Genomic DNA, 22,969 nt, shown 5'->3' with positions numbered 1-22,969 from the left:
AGATGATGTGGGGCTGCATGCCATTTCAAGCAATGGGTGTACTGTCAGTAATGGAAGGAAAAGAGCAGATGATGTGGGGCTGCATGCCATTTCAAGCAATGGGTGAACTGTCAATAATGGAAGGAAAAGAGCAGATGATGTGGGGCTGCATGCCATTTCAAGCAATGGGTGTACTGTCAGTAATGGAAGGAAAAGAGCAGATGATGTGGGGCTGCATGCCATTTCAAGCAATGGGTGTACTGTCAATAATGGAAGGAAAAGAGCAGATGATGTGGGGCTGCATGCCATTTCAAGCAATGGGTGTACTGTCAGTAATGGAAGGAAAAGAGCAGATGATGTGGGGCTGCATGCCATTTCAAGCAATGGGTGTACTGCAGTAATGGGAGCAAAAGAGCAGATGATGTGGGGCTGCATGCCATTTCAAGCAATTAGTGTGCTGTCAGTAATGGAAGGAAAAGAGCAGATGATGTGGGGCTGCATGCCATTTCAAGCAATTAGTGTACTGTCAGTAATGGAAGGAAAAGAGCAGATGATGTGGGGCTGCATGCCATTTCAAGCAATTAGTGTACTGTCAGTAATGGAAGGAAAAGAGCAGATGATGTGGGGCTGCATGCCGTTTCAAGCAATGGGTGTACTGTCAGTAATGGAAGGAAAAGAGCAGATGATGTGGGGCTGCATGCCATTTCAAGCAATGGGTGAACTGTCAATAATGGAAGGAAAAGAGCAGATGATGTGGGGCTGCATGCCATTTTAAGCAATTAGTGTACTGTCAGTAATGGAAGGAAAAGAGCAGATGATGTGGGGCTGCATGCCATTTCAAGCAATGAGTGTACTGTCAGTAATGGAAGGAAAAGTGCAGATGATGTGGGGCTGCATGCCATTTTAAGCAATTAGTGTACTGTCAGTAATGGAAGGAAAAGAGCAGATGATGTGGGGCTGCATGCCATTTCAAGCAATTACTGTACTGTCAGTAATGGAAAGAAAAGAGCAGATGATGTGAGGCTGCATGCCATTTTAAGCAATGAGTGTACTGTCAATAATGGAAGGAAAAGAGCAGATGATGTGGGGCTGCATGCCATTTTAAGCAATGAGTGTACTGTCAGTAATGGAAGGAAAAGAGCAGATGATGTGGGGCTGCATGCCATTTCAAGCAATAAGTGTACTGTCAGTAATGGAAGGAAAAGAGCAGATGATGTGGGGCTGCATGCCATTTCAAGCAACGGGTGTACTGTCAATAATGGAAGGAAAAGAGCAGATGATGTGGGGCTGCATGCCATTTTAAGCAATGGATGTACTGTCAGTTATGGAAGGAAAAGAGCAGATGATGTGGGGCTGCATGCCATTTTAAGCAATGGATGTACTGTCAATAATGGAAGGAAAAGAGCAGATGATGTGGGGCTGCATGCCATTTTAAGCAATGGATGTACTGTCAATAATGGAAGGAAAAGAGCAGATGATGTGGGGCTGCATGCCATTTCAAGCAATGGGTGTACTGCAGTAATGGAAGGAAAAGACCAGATGATGTGGGGCTGCATGCCATTTCAAGCAATTAGTGTACTGTCAGTAATGGAAGGAAAAGAGCAGATGATGTGGGGCTGCATGCTATTTCAAGCAATTAGTGTGCTGTCAGTAATTGAAGGAAAAGAGCAGATGATGTGGGGCTGCATGCCATTTCAAGCAATGGGTGTACTGCAGTAATGGAAGGAAAAGACCAGATGATGTGGGGCTGCATGCCATTTCAAGCAATTAGTGTACTGTCAATAATGGAAGGAAAAGAGCAGATGATGTGGGGCTGCATGCCATTTCAAGCAATGGGTGTACTGCAGTAATGGAAGGAAAAGACCAGATGATGTGGGTCTGCATGCCATTTCAAGCAATTAGTGTACTGTCAGTAATGGAAGGAAAAGAGCAGATGATGTGGGGCTGCATGCTATTTCAAGCAATGGGTGTACTGTCAGTAATGGAAGGAAAAGAGCAGATGATGTTGGGCTCTATGCCATTTCAAGCAATGGGTGTACTGTCAATAATGGAAGGAAAAGAGCAGATGATGTGGGGCTGCATGCCATTTCAAGCAATTAGTGTACTGTGAGTAATGGAAGGAAAAGAGCAGATGATGTGGGGCTGCATGCCATTTCAAGCAATTAGTGTACTGTCAATAATGGAAGGAAAAGAGCAGATGATGTGGGGCTGCATGCCATTTCAAGCAATGGGTGTACTGCAGTAATGGGAGCAAAAGAGCAGATGATGTGGGGCTGCATGCCATTTCAAGCAATGGGTGTACTGCAGTAATGGAAGGAAAAGAGCAGATGATGTGGGGCTGCATGCCATTTCAAGCAATTAGTGTACTGTCAGTAATGGAAGGAAAAGTGCAGATGATGTGGGGCTGCATGCCATTTCAAGCAATTAGTGTACTGTCAATAATGGAAGGAAAAGAGCAGATGATGTGGGGCTGCATGACATTTCAAGCAATGGGTGTACTGTCAATAATGGAAGGAAAAGAGCAGATGATGTGGGGCTGCATGACATTTCAAGCAATGGGTGTACTGTCAGTAATGGAAGGAAAAGAGCAGATGATGTGGGGCTCTATGCCATTTCAAGCAATGGGTGTACTGTCAATAATGGAAGGAAAAGAGCAGATGATGTGGGGCTGCATGCCATTTCAAGCAATGGGTGTACTGTGAGTAATGGAAGGAAAAGAGCAGATGATGTGGGGCTGCATGCCATTTCAAGCAATGGGTGTACTGCAGTAATGGGAGCAAAAGAGCAGATGATGTGGGGCTGCATGCCATTTCAAACAATTAGTGTACTGTCAGGGGTGGTAGCTAGATAAATTTGCATTTGACAGCATTAGGGATCATTATGGATCAGACAAAATCAGCAGATATATGGTTTGTGACAATTTTATGGCGGAAAGGTTTTGGAGGCATTTAGGAAAAAGTCAGCGATGGGACTGCCTATGTATTTGTATGTAATGCAAATACCTATTAAGTCAACAATGAACCTCATCAAATATGTTCAAGTTGGGTTCTATTATCATTGAGATTAAGGCTTACTTTCAGTTGGCCAGCTTGTATACATGTCGTCTCAGCTCTGTTCGGTTCAACCAATCACTGTTGCTAAGTGTGATGACTTCTTCTTCAGGAATTCTTTGGAGACTATATTGCTGTGAACCCTCATCTGTTTTCTCTCAACCTATCTGGTGTCTGTCAGGTAAGTTTGTTCAGGACACTGCTCCTTCAGTTTATAAAACAAAAAGATCTGTTGGACAAAGAATTGATTGAAATTTCATATTAGGATATATTGATTCATACAGTTTGCAAAACGACGAACAACACAAGCTCAAGTGATATGGCAATTGCCAGCAAGAAGAGGTGTAAAGGGGCACTAATCTCGGAAATTTTAAGACTGGCTGTAGCCTTTGTCATTGTGTTTTTTCCAAGATTATCCGGATGATATCCCAGAAATCTCGACTAGTGTGCGACCTGTTCTGCAACAACCTTAAGTGCATTTATCGCTTTTATTTATACACATGGTATAAACATGTAGTACATGGGCGTATCACCACATTGATCAAGTTAGTGTTTCATTTTGTGGTTTAGTCATCTGTCATATGTCAGTTGTACTCACAAAGCTTTAATACATTCACAAGCCTTTTCGTTTGTAGGTGTGTAATTGATACCTTCACTATGTAAACTGTGATTCACTTAGGCAATTTATAAAATATCTAAATATTTCAGTCATTTTACAAATTGACTGAAAAATCTGACCATTTATTGTACAGATTGATAAAAAATTCATTAGATCTAAACACATGACAATAGACTAGTTATGCTAGGATTACTAACCAAAAAATATAAAAATAAATTTTGAGTTTCGCTTTCTTTTAATCCTATCATTTTCAGTCTGTGGTGATGAAATTAAACTTCAAAATGTTTGGAATTTGTTATCATAATGAAATTAATGGACAGATTTTTCTGTCAGTTTGTCAGTCGTGCAAACATGTCAATAAACAATAAATACTGTTTTGTACATGTTTGTCTATTGTATCGTCCGCACCTCTTCTTTGGTATTTAGTATTTTTTGGGAAAAAGATATAAATGTAATGAGCAAAATTTCTAAAAATCATTTGGAAGTAATATCTAATTACGAATAATGAATAGGTGATATATTTGGTTAATACATACTGAAAATTTGAGATGAAACATCACTAGACATGATGATTTACCAATTAAATTGTATTTCCAATTCTACTGGGCATCAGCAATCAGCTGTACACAATTTTTCTCCCAATCTACCGGTGAATCGGTTAAAAATTACCCAATAATATAATTTTAAAGAATTTTCATGCGGCGATCGGAAGAATTGTACCTGAAACTATTTTTCTATCAAGAATAATATATTCCAATATGTTATTTTAGTTGCAGCTTTACTGTATATGTTTTACATAATAACCATAAGCTTAGCACTAAATTTGGTACAACTGAACGCTGTTGCCGGATATTATTTCGTCCCCCACTCCCAAAATCTCTATGTTGACACATAACAGTCAAACTACAGCAAATATGACTTTTAACAACTCAAAGTGTGGCATTTATGATATATGTATCCATTTTCTGTCAACTAAAATTCATTTCATGGCGTCAAAAACAGTTATCTGACTGTGGTTGCTGCAAATCACAGTGAGTTGTGCGATTTCGCCGAAATGAGCATAAACAATATTGAATGCAATTTTGAATAAAATTATTAAATTAAAAACGGTTACAAACATAAGTCCAGATAAAAAATAAACACTTTTTATAACCAGACAGTGTAATTACATGATTAATTTGAAATCTTTAGTAAGGATTTGTTGACTTGGTATTTTCGGTGTTACATGCTCACGGTAATGTCTTTGCATTGGGAAAAAACATCAAAACTCATTATGGCATATATAATGTGCACCCCCTTTACACAGCAGTGTTTTTGGGAACAATAATGCACACTGTACTGTAGGAAATATGCTGCTTGAAATCTGAATGTAATTTTTTTGAAATATGTCTATAACTGAATATAAGACCGTACATGTATGTCATGATGCATATCTGATACGTTTTCTAAATTATCCCCCACTGTATCAGGCATATTTTCATCCGTACATAAGCTGAAATGGCATTTATTTGGAGCCCTGCTACCAATAAATTGTGTAAATGGACTAACTGGGTGATCATCTGCTGACAATGGTTGGAACTGATGTATCAATGATGTCCCTAATAGATTGTTTTACATTTTAGGAAGCACAGTTCTTTCCCCACACAACTGTGAGTGCAAGAATTGTATGAAGTGTCTGTATGTGTTTCAGTCACTGACTTGGGAACCACATGCTCTTCAGAGAACAGTGCAAGGACTAACATCTGTTTTACTCTCATTGAAGAAATGCCCAATGATCCGCTTTCAGAATTCCTCTGAAATGGCACGTAGACTTGCCGAGAGTGTCAGGGTAGGATGATGATTAGTACTTTCTGAATAATATTGCTTTGTTTGATTGCTAATAGTTGCTCATATCCTGACACTAAAAAAATTCAGTGTCCACCCTTGACGAACTAGGCTGGAATTCTGGAGTTACATTTTGTCTGGCCAAACGAGTCTATGCAAAAGTCCAATCAAAATCACGTGACAAACGAGACATCCGGTTTGTAAACAACATGGATCTTTCAACTGCAGGATTTGCAAAAGCATGTGTGCTGCCTAATTGGCGTCAATGGATATTTTGCAGATCTTTTCATGTTTTTAATTACGGTCTTTAAATGATTTGATGCACTTAATGAAGTAAGACCCATTTTATTACAATGTAGATTTTGATTATGGACCAGATTGTCTCTACTGGGCACCGCCATTTTGTTTAAAGCAAATATGATATGATATGAGAGATGGAATCTGATTGGGCAATAGGAGGGACATAGAAGGGACATAAATCGTAATAGCCGCTGGTGGTGCTACTGTCGAGCCCAAAAATTCCAGTCTATTCCGGCAAAGGTGTAAACAGGGCCCGGGATCATGAAAGTGGTCTTAGCTCAAATTTTGCTAAGCACGAATTTTGTCTTAAGTTTTTAAGATTTTGCTTAGCTAAGATTTGGTCTAAGACTGGATCTTGAAACGGTCTCAGCAAAATCTTAGCTAAGTCTAAGACCGTTGTCATAGGGACACGCGCACGTAATATCGCACTACTGTAATCATTGGATGCCGAGGTTATTTTTCTGACGCACATTATCCTAAGATTGGAAAAGAGTAGGTTGTGCGAGAATTGCGCTCACCCGGCACTGGATCTACCTCTTGCTATAAAATTACGCAGTGGTGTAGAATATTAAATTTCCTGTCTGATGGTGTAAATTTAACTGTAAACATTAAACCGGTTTGAAAAAAAGACGCTGCTAAGTTTTGTCCGAGACTTTATTCTGCGTCTAAAAACAGGAAATTTCTCCCCTTTTTAGCATACACCAATAAAAGTACTGTGCGACAAAAAAAAATATTTGGCAGCTTTACCGAAACTGTGAGCGAACAAAATACTGCCTAATATTTGAACGACATAAATATATATCAAATGGAGCTAAATGAGTATGTATAACGACATAATTTCAATGCAAAAAATAGCCTGCCGTAAATGACGAAAACTGATTTACCGCTATGACGTCAAAAGGTGACAGAGAGGTTACACACGTTCAAAGGAAAGGGGGCATAACTCTGCTATGCTTAGCACTAGTTTATTGTAACTAGGGTCACTTGGTGAGAATTAGCTGTGGGTAAGGACAGTGTATTTTCGTGGTGTTTTGTTCACGAGGAACCAAACTATTCCAACACAAATATCGATATTGAAACTGTATACGTTTAGGCATAAAAAACCCATCAGAAATGATGAAATTAAACTTCATAAAAAATGAGTGATAGCGAAATGGATGGCCCTATGTAAACCATAAATTAGTCCTTAGATTCCAACATTCTCCTGATTGTGCAAGTGTAATTTGACTAATGTTGCACCTATCTAACTGGATCACTAGCAGTATATCATCAAATGTAATTAATTACTAAGAAAATGACACAATTCTATTTGACGTCATGGCTGCTTGTTTGTCCTTGATAACCTCGGAGAAAGACAACTCTGGTTTTTTGATTGATACATATCTCCCCTAATTTTCGTTCATGATATGGAAAAAATCCATGTGTTTAAAACGGAATTTGACGCTTTTTCGACACAACATAAAAAGACTGCGTTTACCATGTAAATGATGTCTGGAATAGATAAACAATTCGATAATGTACAGTGTATCTTAATTGGACAAGACACGCACCTGTTTGGCATCAATTTTACGTAATCAAGTACTCAAAAATTATTTCAAACTAAACAAAATTATTATTCAATATTGGACATGGTATTTGTTCATTATTATGTAATTATTTCTCATCATCTTGTCTAAAAATTATACCATAAAAGATGCGAAGAAAGCTCTCTTGGTATAGAATTAACAGGATAATCGTATTAGGATAATCGTCAACCAACGGGGTACATGGCACGGGTTATATTTTAAAACTTTTTACAATTCGTGTAGAAATATAGTTAACAGTTTAATATCTTGTGGTCACAATATTTGATAAAGGATGAACCCATTGATTATATAATGCAAAACAAGAGAAATAATTCACAAGTCGTTTAATTGTGACCAACGCGCACCTGGCGAATCCTTAGATATCACTGTTCTGTATATCAAACAGCATAAAAAAAATTCCAAGACAAGGACAATTCTTTAAGAAATGTGTGCATATATTTTAACGAAAAAAATATATATCAATTTTCTTTAAGTTATATCTTCAGTTTAGTTATACAGCTATTCGTGGACACTGTTTATATGAACTTATAATATTGACTATTCCACTCCCTAGAAATACATACATGTTGCAGTTGCATTTACATTTCATCTAGTATCACTTGTCCAAAATAAAGAAGTATCGTATACGACACTATAAACTTATCAATTTCATTTGTAAACATTGTTCAAACAAACAGGATATTATTAAAGGTTCATACATGTTCTACTTATGATATCATATTGAACATTGATTAATATCCAAAGTGAAATTAAATGTGTGAAAAAATGTACACAAGACATGCACGATCTACATCATAATTGAAACTGTAAATAGCCTGCTAGGACACAATGATCGTGTGTACTTTCATTCACCTCAAAGAAATTACCTAATATGTACAACATATGTTGACATATGACATCACTACCGGTGATCAACTTTTACAAAATGATGTGTTGACTGTCAACAGTACGCGGGATTTTACAAGGGGACTTTCGTTGATTCAGGGTTCGTATATACATGAATGTGACATGTAAGTAATCAGAACCATTCTTACAATCTGTGTACTGTTATTTGTTGTTATATTTTTCATTGAAACCAACGGAAATTCCGATAAATACTGATAAATACCGTTGTCGTTGTGCATGATTTTGCGTCAGTCATGGCGTCACACTGGACAGGAACTTATCAAAGTTCAGGAAATATCAAATCATTGCAATGTATATATTCCCTAATTCTCCCTACGATTCTCTTCCCGTGTATATTCTGAAAATGCTGAGCCAAGTACTCAACGAATAGACGAATGGCTTTGTTTACATTTCCAACAAGTGCACTTTTTTCAGCGTTCATTTTCACGACTCATTTATTTTGCTTCATTACATCTAGACAATTTGTATTGGTGACAAAGACCATTTGGCATTGATTCTAAAATGTATGAGGAATTCAAGGATATAGGTATTGCAGCTGATTTTGAAATATACGTGATGGTATTTGCGTCTCATTACCGGTGTACGTATAACGTGATTTGTAAACACTATCCAATATGGCTGACACAAAGCACTGAGCAACTGAAGGTGAAAAGCCCAAATAGCAAAAAACTGAAGGAATATCAAAACTTGAATAATAGGTGGGAGACTGTGGAAATGCTGAGTGGGGTAGAATCTATGCAAGTTCATCACCGGTTAGACCAACGATGAAAAAAATGGTAGGACGATGAAATCTATATCTCTCAAAGAGCTCTTCGTCATTGTACAGATCAAGAGGGTTGAATCGGTCTCGAAATGTCCGATGATTTGCTATTTTGTCCTGTTTAGCCCCTAGGCGACGCATGAGGCGAACAACCTCTGCCATCTTTCTTCCTACAAATTATGTCTTAAGTCTACTCAGGGGCAGTCTTAAGATTTAAGATCAAATTTTGTCTTAGACTTAAGATATTCTCAGTGATTGAGCTTCGTGATCCCCGATTTAAGACAAAATTTGGTCTTAAGTCTAAATCTTAAGAGTTAAGACAAAATATGATCTTAAGTTAGTTTCATGATCCCGGGCCCTGGACTTTTATAGTCAGTTAACGCCCTTGACTGGGGAAGATGATAGTTGGTTTGATTGGCAGGAATTTCTGTTTCATTAGTACATTTTTAGCTCACCTGACTGAAGGTGAAGTGAGCCTTTGTTATGGTGTACTGTCCATCATCCACCTGTCGGTCTGCTGTTTAGGCCTTTGGAGATGAAATTTGTGTGAATGATTCCAACTATATTGTCTGTGAAAGCTGTTCACAGAATTCCGATCAGATTTTAAACATAACCACTTTCATATACTGAAGTAACCAAGAACACAAATAAGTTTTTTAAAGATTTTATTGCCTCCCTTAGATTACGTATAGAACCCAGTAAACTTATATGTAAACTAATTCCAAATTAACTAACACAATTAACTAACACAATTAACTAACACAATTAACTAACCTAGCTTAACCTATCCTAGGCTACTTCTACCAATACTTATGTCCTACTAACAATACTAATATCTACTACTAATACTAATATCTTATTACTGACAATACTACTATCAAATTGATACTACACATATACTAAGAGTCTATTTCTAATAATACTAACACAATACTAATACTTATGTCCTAATAATAACAAAACTAATATACACAATGAATTAATAATAGCACGGATGTACATGTATACAAAACAGCAACAACAACACCACTTCACTGTCTCTTTCACATTAGCTGGAAGTTCTTTATCCCCGGATGCAAGTCGTCAGTGTGAGGATGAAGAAGGAGGTCGTCTTGATCTGGCAACGGGAACGGTGGCTGATCGATGATCTGAAGAAGTTCTGGGAACCACGTTCTGGCCGGCCAATGAGGCGCGACCAAAAGCAGACGTAGGTTGGCCGTTTGACGAACTTTCTCCAGTATCGATGGTAACAGCACCGTTGGTGGAAACGCGTAAGCGTCTAGACCCTCCCAGGATATCGCTAGAGTGTCTTGTTCCCATGCCCGTGGGTCTGGAACCGGCGACCCGAATCGAGGGAGGCATTTGTTATACCGGGTTGTGAAGAGATCTACTTGGGGCAACCAGAGTCGATCTGTCAGCAGATGAAAGACTGTCGGATGGATCATCCACTCCGTGGGAGACGGCCTCGATGGTCTGGACAGGGCGTCAGCTATCACATTCTTGGCCCCCGGGATGTGACGGGCGCGTATGCCCATGTCCAAGTCGTCGACGAGGGCGAAGAACCTGAATGTCCGGTCCAGAAGGGCCGCCGACCGAGTCGTTCCCTGTTTGTTGATGCAGTGGACGACTTTGGAGTTGTCCGACTGTATCATCAGCCGTTTCCGACGGAGTCGAAGTTTCCAGAATTTCGACCGCCTGAATCACTGCTTCCATCTGGAGGCAGTTGATGTGGAGGACCTTTTCTTCTGGCGACCACAGCCCAGCCTTCAAATGACACGTCTACGAATAGGTGAAGTATGAACGGAGGCTCGCTCATAAAGACGCCTTCGCAAATGTTCGACGGCTGGAGCCACCACTCCAGATGACAAGGTATGAAGTGGAACCAAGAGATTGGGAAACTCCAGGTGAGGGTACAGCAATCTCTGCAGCGGACGAAGTTGAAAACGACCTCGGCGAGTCAGGTCCTGGGCCGATGTCAACAGACCGAGGACTTCCTGCCACGTGTGCGCCGACGCCGGGGCATGTAGAAGTCTTGGAACGCTGCTGACAATCTTGTCCCAATGGTCTTGAGCTACCGTGACCAGATTGACCCCCGTCTGGAAGCGTATCCCGATGTACTGTAGATCCAGAGTTGGTACCAAGTCCGACTTTTGAAGCTTGACGATCCACCTGAGGTACCGTAGTAGACTCAGGGTGGTCGCCAACTCTTCTTGAAGGGCTCCCGTGAACTGGTGAGCTTGGAGCCCGTCGTCTGGGTAGAAGGCAACCCTGATCGCCTGCCCATGGAGATATTCTACGACTGGCTTCATGATCCGTGTGAAAATGCACGGGGCCGTAGAAATTCCAAACGGGAGGGCCGCCCACTGGTAATGAAGACCTTGGTAGACGAATCGGAGGTACTTCTGGAACTCAGAAGCTATCGGTACATGGAGATACGCATCCTGAAGGTCTATCAAGACAAGAAGTCGTTTGGTAATATCATCCGACGCAGAGAGCTGAGGGATATCATGGTGAATGTGTCGGGTTGTTGGAGGTATGTTGCGTTGAACTTTTTGAGGTTGTGGAGTTTTTCTTGCATACTAGAAAGATGGGCGAGTAGTACCCCGGCAATGGTGCCGATGTCCCTAGGCGAAGTACGGCCGCCTTTTCCACCAACGAATCGATGGCCTCCGTCAGCCGATCCGTTGGTGGAGTGTGGAATGTCGGGGATGACATCAGTGGTGGCGTCGATCTCAGGCGTGGGACGTAGCCTGTTGTCAAAATGTTCTGAATGTAAGGGTCGTTGAGGAAAGCCCACTTGTGGGCATAGTGATGAAGTCTCCCCCCTACCGGTAGCTCGTCTAAAGGTAGTGTCAACGGGGGAGACTCCAACGATGGTGACGGCGGGGGAAGGGACCTCACTCCCTCCCCTGCTGGCTCTTTCCCCCTCTGGGATACTTGGAAAAGGAGACCTGGAGACCTTTCCTGTCCGAATCTCTTGAGGCATGTCCCTATTAAAGGCCCGTTGCACATTCTCGTTTTGGTAACATCATCGTGGGGCGTTCGAAACCGATGGCCGTCTGGACAGGTTGTGTGAAGCCGAAATGATGATGTCACGCTCGGCTTCCCTGGAGTACTTGTCCAGAACTTTGTTGGTACGACCGTCAAACAACTGTTGCGATGACCACAGGGCCCATAAGAGTGACCTGCCATGACGATCAGGTAGTTCAGTGTCTTCCTCGTCCTGGGGTTCTTTCTCCTCAAAGTACACTGAGAGGGCCTTGATTGCTGTCGACAGCATAGCAAGCGGTTATAGCTGGTGACGAACAGCAGTGTCCATGGATTCCAAATGCCTGTCTTCTACTAGAATCTTGGAGGGCGCTGGTTTCTTGAAGAGTAGTCCCCAATCCAAGTCCCTACTCATGGGTGACGAAAACGGCATGCCATAAATCGGGTAACGGGATCGACCAGGCGGCTTACAGAAACTCTGCCCAGGCAGAGCAGAGGCAAAGTTCTGGTCCATATCTTGAGCCATGGCTCTGAAGGCATCTGGAGGAGAAAACTGAAGAGACGATGGTGTATCTCTGACCTTAAAGCCCGCACGCGTCGGTTTGTCATCTTCTTGTGATAACTCAGGCAGAAAGTTAGATAGCCAAGCAAACAACGGAAACAAGTTTAATGTTTACATTCCAGCTTCTGGCTTCCTTTTAAACGTGTGACTAGACGTGAGGGTATGAGAGATACCCATTTGTACGACTGCAAACAGACTAAAACATATAATATTAGCAACTTCAGTCACTTAGGTACGTGTCAATACCTTACAATACATACAACAATGCGTCCATTCTCTGATTTACATTTCACAGAGTGGAACTGTTTATACTTTGATCATGTGTTGTTGTTTTGGGTTCTTGATTTTTAGTGTTGTTTCTCGTTACTACAATCAATATATGCATATAATTACATTTGAAAACAATGCATTAAAATTTTATACTCTGAAATACAATCCTACATGAAACAAATAAATGCAAAAACTTACACCAACCAGAGTAAACAGCTTCCACAATGTCAGTCCATGCCCTTTCTGAACACTATACTGATTGTGGCTGACTGTGCAGATTATTACTCTGACCCCCTATTTAAACTGACCTCCATTACCCAAGCTTCCCCTGTACCCAGTCATGCTTCCTTTAATTATCCCCCGCCGCGCGAAAGCGCGAAGCGGGGGATATAGTATTCACGACCGTCCGTACGTCCGTCCGTCCGTACGTCCGTCTGTACGTCCCACCTGTTTGTTGCCGCGATATCTCAAGAACTAAACACTGGATTGTCTTCATATTTGGAACTATGGTGTATATACAGACTCCGCAGACACCAGTCGGTTTTGGTAACCTTGACCCCATTTTCAAGGTCACAGCAGGCATATCTGCTTTTGGAGTTGGAAAACGGTGTTGCCGCAATATCTCAAGAACTAATCTCTGGAATGTCTTCATATTTGGAACTATAGTGTATATACAGACTCCGCAGACACCAGTCGGTTTTGGTGACCTTGACCCCATTTTCAAGGTCACAGCAGGCATATCTGCTTTTGGAGTTGGAAAACGGTGTTGCCGCGATATCTCAAGAACTAAACACTGGATTGTCTTCATATTTGGAACTATGGTGTATATACAGACTCCGCAGACACCAGTCGGTTTTGGTGACCTTGATCCCATTTTCAAGGTCACAGCAGACAAATCTGCTTTTAGAGTTGGAAAACGGTGTTGCCGCGATATCTCAAGAACTAAACGCTGGATTGTCTTCATATTTGGAACTATGGTGTATATACAGACTCCGCAGACACCAGTCGGTTTTGGTGACCTTGATCCCATTTTCAAGGTCACAGCAGGCAAATCTGCTTTTGGAGTTAGAAAACAGTGTTGCCGCGATATCTCAAGAACTAATCGCTGGATTGTCTTCATATTTGGAACTATAGTGTATATACAGACACCGCATACACCTGTCAGATTTGGTGACCTTGACCCCATTTTCAAGGTCACAGCAGGCAAATCTGTTTTTGGAGTTGGAAAACGGTGTTGCCACAATATCTCAAGAACTAATCGCTGGATTGTCTTCATATTTGGTACTATGGTGTACAGGCGGGGGATATTTCGTCACTCTGTGACAAATACTTGTCTAACCTGTTTCCACAAACCCCAAGCTTAATATACTAATTTAACCATACCATAATACCTCTATCTAAACTACTAACAACTAATTAATATATACAAGATTATTTGTGATCTTGACAACCACCACTTATGCATATATTGTCCGTAGCTACAACACACAGCCAAGGAACTGTTGTCTGCATGTTGTCATGTTTATGTGGCAACAAGATCATGCAGAAATTTCATATTGGTAATTTGAAAATCAAATTTACAAAAAGTTTTAGAACCTTGCTCTTTAGCACCACAGGGCAACTGGCTGAGTTCATTTGCATGCAATGACCGTAAAATATGTTTGTTCAAGGAGGCATCACTCTTTCCATGCAATGTCATTGTCATGTTGCAAATATAATTCTTTTTTTTTTATCCCAGCATGTTTTCCTCCCAGAACTCACAATAGATATTTGTACCAAAATTATATTGAAGTGTCATGAAAATATTACTTCATATGCCAGGTGAGCTACAGAGCCTTGTGGCTCAATTTGCTTTGTTATGAACATGATGAATGTACTGTCAGTTTAGAAGTGGTTTTCAATGAACATTTTATTTTTGTAACATTACTGTCATGAGCTGAACATTGAAATTGTGGAAAAACAAAGTTTTGGTGGAATTCAAGTTTTAGCTCCATTAAACCCTGTTGAGTTGAGCTCTCCATTGATGACATTTCCTACATGACCTCTCCGGTGAAGTTTTCTGGGAAAGAATATGTCCTCCTCCTTGTCTTTCAGCAAGTGATCAACAAAGAAGCAGCTCTGTTTGAATTTAGAAAGACTGATGTGGCTCCAGTGCTCCTCATCCTGGACCGTCGAGATGATGCCATCACTCCCCTTCTGAACCAGGTGACCATACCAGTAATAAACATTCAGTACATCACTGTTTAATTGTTACCTGGAGTTCACCTGTCACCCATCATCTCTACCTTATCATGAAATGAGGCAAATAAACATAAAAACAGTTCAGGTAGTGACTTCTCCAACAGTTCATGGGGGTGGCCTGGAAACCCAAAGTGTTGTATGCAGTTGTTCAACTTTTGACGATTGAATAAGCTGGCGAGTAAGTTTTTTTAATTACATTTTTAGGTACGGTAGATAATTCTTTCAAGCAATATGACATATTCGAATTTTGTTGGAGAAAATGAGAGTGTTGATGCAGATGAATTGTTGAAAGATGAACGCAATTTTCAATCTGAATTAATGTTGATGGGATATTTATGACAACTATGTGAGAATATCGCAGAATTACGGCTCAAATCAATCCCTGTGTGAACTGTTGTTCTCCCCAGGGTTCCAAATTCCCATTTTAGGTCATTTGAAACAAGACTCCAAGTTGTGTTGTCTCCCTTTCGTCATCTCTGGTCTTTCACATTCAGCCAGCCTTTTGCCTTGTCAGACATTGGTAGACCATTGCAGAGATCACTACAAAGCCCAGTGTGTCCTTGGTAACACAGACATGTAAAGCTAATGTCAGATTATTTTCTGCTCGTAAGCTCAAACATTTTTTCACTTCAGTGCTCCAAAACAGTATACAAATCATGCAAGGGAGTGTTACTGATTTAGGACCGAAAAACAGACTGATTGGTTCATACACTTCAAGGAAAATCGGAAGTGCTTCTCTCCATGTCTCTGATCTGTGGTTTGTGAATTGTGAGCTATTTGGTTTCTCAAATTATGAAAAATGTATTCCATTCCGTAAGCATACATTATGTTTACAGTGGACCTACCAAGCAATGGTGCATGAGCTGTTGGCTATCAACAACAATCGTATAAATCTAGCCAGCGTCCCGGGCATTGCTAAGGACTTGCAAGAAGTGGTGTTGTCTGCTGAACATGATGAGTTTTATGCCAATGTAAGTAAACATATCTCTTCAACTTGACATGTGTGTTAATGATCAGCATGTATGATAAGCCCTACTCTAAATGCACTTGTATTATACTACAGAATATGTATGTGAACTTTGGAGAGATTGGATCAAATATCAAAGAGTTGATGGAAGAATTTCAGAAGAAATCCAAAAGTCAAGCAAAAGTGGAATCTATTGCTGACATGAAGGTAAGTCAAGTTGCCAGTAGGTCAAGTGGTTAGAGATAAAAAATATTTGAGAAATATCCCAATGTAAAGATGTTTGTAAGGTCAACTGTCAGGGTGTAGGTGTTTTGGGGCATTTAGGAAAAGGCAGTGATGGGGTTGCTTATGTGTTTGTATGTAATGCAGACATCTTTCTAGTTATATATTGTTTTAATTTTTTTGCTTAAAAGTTGTTAAAAATGTTATTTTACAAAATGGGTAAAAATCTTATTCTTATGAACCAAAAGGTGCTGAAAGCTGAAATTTTTCTGTACAATATAAATGCTTATATGGAGATTCAAGTTTTTTTAAGGCATGCAAATATGAACTCAAGTGCACAGCAGTGAACACTCAATATTTCACTGCAGTGAACATAACACTTTGACAGAACTATTGTCATACAAAGGTTACTTCCCCTTTAATTGTCTCCCTTTGTTGTAAGTGACTAACCCATACACAAACTGTTGACATTCTTTTACGTTAGTTCCACATTGACAATACAAAATAATGATGGATTGTCATTTATGGAGTTAAGATCACTTCTAGCCGTTTATTCTTCTCTCGAAAATGTTTTGTTATAAACTGTTAATCTCTCATTGTAACTCATCAATCCAGCAAGAATATTTTTGTTAAAGTTGATTTTGTATATAATCATATTGACTTGTATTAAAAAGAATTATTGTGACCCATGATATGTTTTGATACTTTTGTTTATATTTTCTAAGATTTTGCAAACACGAAACTACTTTTTAAGTCGCAAATACAAGGGGTGGTAAACCGTCCCTGTGTGTCAGGTAGGGAGAATTGACATTTCAAGATTTTACATTTGTAATGAACTAGTTTAATTTTCCGTTAGACAACTGCACAAAAAGTATATAATGACATCTTGTAACGGGGAAAAAGGTGATATCTCCTCCCCCCTGTCACTCGATGAGAGAAACATGATAATTCACTCGACACATTAAATATCCTCTATCATCATGACTGTCCGCCGCCATTTTGTTTGAAGTAAATTCAAGTGATATGAGAGTCAATTCCTCTGAAACTTGCCGAGAGTGTCAGGGTAGTATGAAATGATTAGTACTTTCTGAATAATTTTGCATTGTTTGATTGCTAATAGTTGCTCATATCCCGACACTATAAAAATCCAGTGTCCACCCTTGATGAACTAGGCCGGAATTCTGGAGTTACATTTTGTCTGGCCAAACGAGTCTATGCAATAGTCCAATCAAAATCCTGTGACGAATGAGACATCCGGTTTGTAAACAACATGGATTTCAATTGCAGGATTTGCAAAACCATGTGTACTGCCTAATTGGCGTCAATAGATATTTTGCAGATCTTTTCATGTTTTTAATTACGGTCTTTAAATGATTTGATGCACTTAATGAAGTAAGACCCATTTTATTACAATGTAGATTTTGATTATCGATCAGATTGTCTTGACTGGGCACCGCCATTTTGTTTAAAGCAAATGCAGGTGATATGAGAGATGGAATCTGATTGGGCAATAGGAGGGACATAGAAGGGACATAAATCGTAATAGCCCAGAAATTCAAGCCTAATTTCGGTGGAAATTGCACTTTTACAGTCAGTTAACTCCCTTGCCGCTGGGAAGATGACAAGATGTTGAATTTTTGTTGCATATTAAAAGTACAAATATCTCTACGCCATTCATCAGAAAACAATGCATGATCTGGATACACTGACCGCCATCTTTTTTATGTTTGTCATTGGCAGGCGTTTGTGGAGAACTATCCCCAGTTCAAGAAGATGTCTGGCACTGTTTCCAAGCATGTGACAGTAGTGGGGGAGTTGTCTCGATTAGTGGGCGGTCACTGTCTCCTGGAGGTATCGGAGACAGAGCAGGAAATAGCCTGTCAGAGTGACCACTCAGGAATACTTTCGGTAACTCTGCTCTTTACTCAACGGCATCTCTCGATGCTAAACTACTTAGCTTCAAACAATTTTATGTCTATTATCTTTTATTTGACATCAATAATGATTGTATGTACCTAAACTAAGTCATTAAATGTTAAATTTTATAAAAAAAATTGTGCAGTGATCAACATATCCTTTCACCTATTATTAACATTGATGTCTACACAACAGATGTATATATTTGTCACCTACGTAAGGTTTTTCCCTTTATTTCCAGTTGTCATTTATCATTCAGAATCATCGGTGAACGATCACATTTCTTCTCTGTATCAAGTTACTATTTTCTATCCCAGAATGCAATATATTTTTCCTCCAGGCATGCGCAGTACTAAGGATGTGACATCATTTTGTTTTTCTATATTAACAAGAGCCTCAATGTCGTTCAGCTGTTTCCATTGTTCTCTCAGCTGTCATTACAAATCACGGTCATCCAAGGAAATCTACACAATCCTTTGCCATCCTGTTGTGTATGCAGTAAAACTGTTTGTTGCTATCGTAACAATGGCTGACAGACGACATTTTAAGCCAGATCGCAATCAACACGAAGGGTTAACCTGCATGAAAACAACAATGGCGACGATCGTGGCGAAGCATCTAGCCCTGTTTCCTCTCACAGGAATGTAACAGAAGCTCTCCTTTTTGACAGCTGCTGATAATCGCCAGATAATGCCAGACATGGGTGTCAATGTGCCCACTTTCTGGTCCAGACGGACATTATGCAGCCATATTGAAATATGAGGGTGATGACAGGCACCAACAGCACGGTCGCCACCACTACGATCCCTCAAACCGCTCCAGTCAGTCAAGATCAAGGCAGTGATGTGCCGCTACAGAGAGACAATTCACAGGATTTTGCTCTGATAATTCTGCTAGTGTTACAGAAAACACAGTGACAGCGTTTTCATTACAGGGAGATCGCTGAACTGAAGTCTATCGTCATGAACTTGGGACAACAATAACAACCTCCTACAAGTACATTTACCACCACCAGTGACAACGACAACCCAGAGAGGAGTCAAGACAAGCCACAGGAGCAAGTAGAGATTTTCCCAGACAGCTAACGAACGAGCTTGCTGATTCTCTATCTCCGTTCCACATGGTGAATTCCGCAGTGGTGCCACAGGCAGATGTACTGCCGGAACAGTGCCCACCCAGCTCAGACATCATGTGGCAGCAGCTATCAGTCAGGGTACTAAACCTGCATACACTACAGGCTCCATGTGCTATGTAATTTTTCTGTTGAAATTCAGCATGGTCAGCAACCTGTGAATCCAGTCCACCCTCTCACCAATAAGTGAGGCTATAAACAATATTTCGTAGCCATTGGTTTTTTTTAGTGCTAAAACTGAAACATGACACTGTGGATTTATCTGGCCGGTATCGAGTTCATGTACCTCCAAGGTGGTATCAAGACCCTTTTTGACGATGTATCTTCAGGAGCTGTACACAGACTACAGACTTTATCAGGAGGTTACAAGAAATGCAATCAATATCTACAAGTAGCGCTTGCCTATTACTTACAGTGTTTTATGTAAACTAGTGGCTCAGTTACAAGTAGGCGTGTTTGGATATTTCAACGATCTGGCTATGCAATGTATGTGCATAACTGCCTATTTTGGATTTCTCCGCCGTGGAGAATTTACATGTGTCTCGTCGTTTGATCAAGATGTACCTCTAACATTGAGTGATGTGCAATTTAAACAGACACAACATGAGTGCATCTTAACCTTAGTTAAAGCTTCCAAACAGATCCCTTCAATAGGGTGTGCAACTAGCGTTGTTCGCTACATGTCCCGTATGACATGGCTTCAAGTTAGGAAGTTGAACCGAGCAAAACCCAGTGATCCTCTTTCGTGGAATCAACTCTAGAGCTGCTACTAGAACTGTCTTCTTGTCCCGGCTGAACATTTTCTCTCACCAGGGCAGGCTAGAATCCAGTGCTTATTCTGGACATTCATTCCACATTGGTGCAGCAACTACAGCTGCTAGTGCAAGTGTGGAAGATCAATGGATTAACATTGGGCAGGTGGAATTCAGACTGTTTCACCAGATGCATCAGAACACCAGAAGAGACACTAAGGAAGCCCAACAAGCATTATTCTATGAGTGACTCTTTCTCCCATTAGAGGCTTGACCAATGTGTGTGTTATGACTTACATTATTCTGCTTCTAATCAAATGCCTCAACCTACATGACTGAACTGTTATTCCTATCGGTGCTACTAACACTCATCAGTGCTTCCTGACACCGTTCAATCTAGTTCTGTGACATTACTTCAATGTTATAACTCACTGGATTCAGTTTTTAATTCTCATATGTATATATTTAACATTATCATCTTCACTTATCACTCATTTTACACTTTCTTATCACTTTGGGGGCTCTCGGTTTTTTACCTCGTTTTGGGCTTTGCAAGCCAATCATTCTGTAAACTATCATTACATGGCTTGTGGCCCCCAAAGTATTTTCATTTTCACTCATACACGCAGGGTATCACCCTTTCTACATATTTTCATATTATCTTTTTAGATCTACCCGCAGGGTTCTAAGTCATTTTCATATATATTTCAAATTTGCTTATGCAACCCGCAGTAGCCTTTTTATACTACTTACCAGCAGCGTAAGTTACCTTTCCAACACCGAGTCAGCCCCCGAATCTTATTTGTGACTGCACAAAGAGGAAAATACAAGTGAGCTGAAGGCATGGCATGTTGTCTGTTTGCTGCCCTTCCATTGCCTGAATTTTGACTTCTTCTCTTAACTGGCTGAAGGAATTAGATGGAACAGCAACATAAAACGACTAAGGTTTGTCCATGGCATTAAAATAAAAAGTAAGTTAAGGGTATCACCAGGTAGCTTCCTCTCTGTCCCTATGACCTGTATGCACCTTTGGGTGCACATTGTCCCGCTGTCTCCATGCCCTGTATGCACCTTGGGGTGCACATTGTCCCACTGTCTCCGTGTCCTGTATGCACCTTTGGGTGCACATTGTCCCACTGACTCCATGCCCTGTATGCACCTTTGGGTGCACATTGTCCCACTGTCTCCATGCCCTGTATGCACCTTTGGGTGCACATTGCCCCACTGTCTCCATGCCCTGTATGCACCTTTGGGTGCACATTGTCCCGCTGTCTCCATGCCCTGTATGCACCTTTGGGTGCATATTGTCCCACTGTCTCCATGTCCTGTATGCACCTTTGGGTGCACATTGTCCCACTGACTCCATGCCCTGTATGCACCTTTGGATGCAGTAGTATAGGTAATAGGGGTTCTGGCTCACTTCCACTGGAGCTGGATTTGTTACCTATACTGCTACTACAGATGGCATTTTTTATGCCAAAATGATTATGCGATTCAACGATAGTCATGAGATTAAGTTAAATTGGCTCTAGCTCACCAATACCTGGGGCCAATCATTGCTTTAGATGAGCCTAAATGGTAATAAAAATATTCTTCATTATTTTTATCGATAAAGCGATATTCAACATTTTTATTAAGTTCTTCGTTCATTTTACTAGGAGACCAGACTATATAACTACACTCTTCTTGTAAATTGATAAGAAACAATTGATAACCGTATTTGGTTGGTTTGACATCACTGATATAATAAAAACCTTGTGGTAATTCTCTCCATTTAATAGTTTTTATCATTATTATATATATATTTATGTAAGCATTTGTCTAAATGTGATCAAACGATAGTAAGCAATCTATTTTTAATCTCCAACCAGTTCTTTGGTTTTGGCACGGAATAATTGACGCGCTTGTTGCCTCCCCTGTTCTATGAACTTTTTTTTCTCATCCTCGCTAATACCACTGGTCTTATGAGATTTTGATCGAATCTCCTGCTTCATTTGATTGTATTTGGTGAGTTCCGACAGCACTCAACGAAACTCATCCTCAGATATCTTACAATTGGCCATTGCTGTCGAAATATGATCCTCAAGGCTGTTCAACTTTGCTTCGGCGAATATGTTTTAATGCTTTCTTTTGTAACCTACGAGAAATGAATTTTATCGCTATTCCTGCCAGTCCCGAGACTCCAGCGGTTATTTCCATGCCGAGCACGATAGGTGCGGCGATTATAGTTGATAGTAAACCGACACCGGCTACACCGAGTCCCATGCCAGCTGCTACAAGCGCGGTGTCAACTCCGTCCAGAGCATTCACGGCTCTGCGATACTTTTTATACAATCCAAGTCTAAACTCCCTATCCTTCTCTATTCGATGTTTTATGTCGCTTATTTGATGTAATCGAAATCCATCAACATTTTCCATCTTTTCAATTGCTTCATCGAGCGCTGGATATAAACTCATAGTGTATATTACGAATATATAATAGTCTTTAATTGGTCTCGGTTAAATGTTTTGAGAGTATACATCAACCTTATCAAATGTATATTATATGGCAAGAATATCTTAGAAAGAGAAATGCTGTCACTTTTAATAATTTGAACCTCTTCGAGGGTTGCAACGGGTGATGCTCCGACATGAATAATACTGCAACGTTGACGCTCGTGTTTCTTGAGCCATTTAATCGATAGACCTGGTAATATTTCGAAGGTATCTACCGGTGCATCTCCGAACAAGACTTCAATAATAAGCTTAGAAATATTAGGTATTGCACTCAAGTTAACTTTAATATCATCGAATTCAGCAATCAAATTTAAACTAACATTTTGGATTGCCGGACGACTATATAACATATGACCTGGTTTTTCTGGCAAGGGAGAGACTAACACACTTTTTCGTTT

The 22,969-nt window shown here is 40.3% G+C and overlaps 1 protein-coding gene across 3 annotated transcripts in view; it reads left to right on the top strand.

Annotated features, from left to right (window-relative positions):
- Positions 1–22,969, top strand: part of LOC139477914 (vacuolar protein sorting-associated protein 45-like) — an 82,316-nt gene that overhangs the window by 10,112 nt on the left and 49,235 nt on the right. For all 3 annotated transcript variants that reach the window (XM_071260361.1, XM_071260370.1, XM_071260379.1), the window contains 6 exons: positions 3,142–3,210; positions 5,339–5,476; positions 14,939–15,049; positions 15,922–16,056; positions 16,149–16,259; positions 18,015–18,182. In XM_071260361.1, the coding sequence (XP_071116462.1) occupies positions 3,142–3,210; positions 5,339–5,476; positions 14,939–15,049; positions 15,922–16,056; positions 16,149–16,259; positions 18,015–18,182 (732 nt within the window). The remainder of the gene's footprint in view (positions 1–3,141; positions 3,211–5,338; positions 5,477–14,938; positions 15,050–15,921; positions 16,057–16,148; positions 16,260–18,014; positions 18,183–22,969) is intronic.

This window comes from Haliotis cracherodii, unplaced genomic scaffold (assembly GCF_022045235.1).
Source record: "Haliotis cracherodii isolate W230 unplaced genomic scaffold, xgHalCrac1.p SCAF_1, whole genome shotgun sequence".
In the NCBI taxonomy this organism is placed as follows: domain Eukaryota; kingdom Metazoa; phylum Mollusca; class Gastropoda; order Lepetellida; family Haliotidae; genus Haliotis; species Haliotis cracherodii.
Note: the sequence above shows the minus strand (reverse complement) of the source record. Positions and strands in the feature narration are given on the sequence as shown.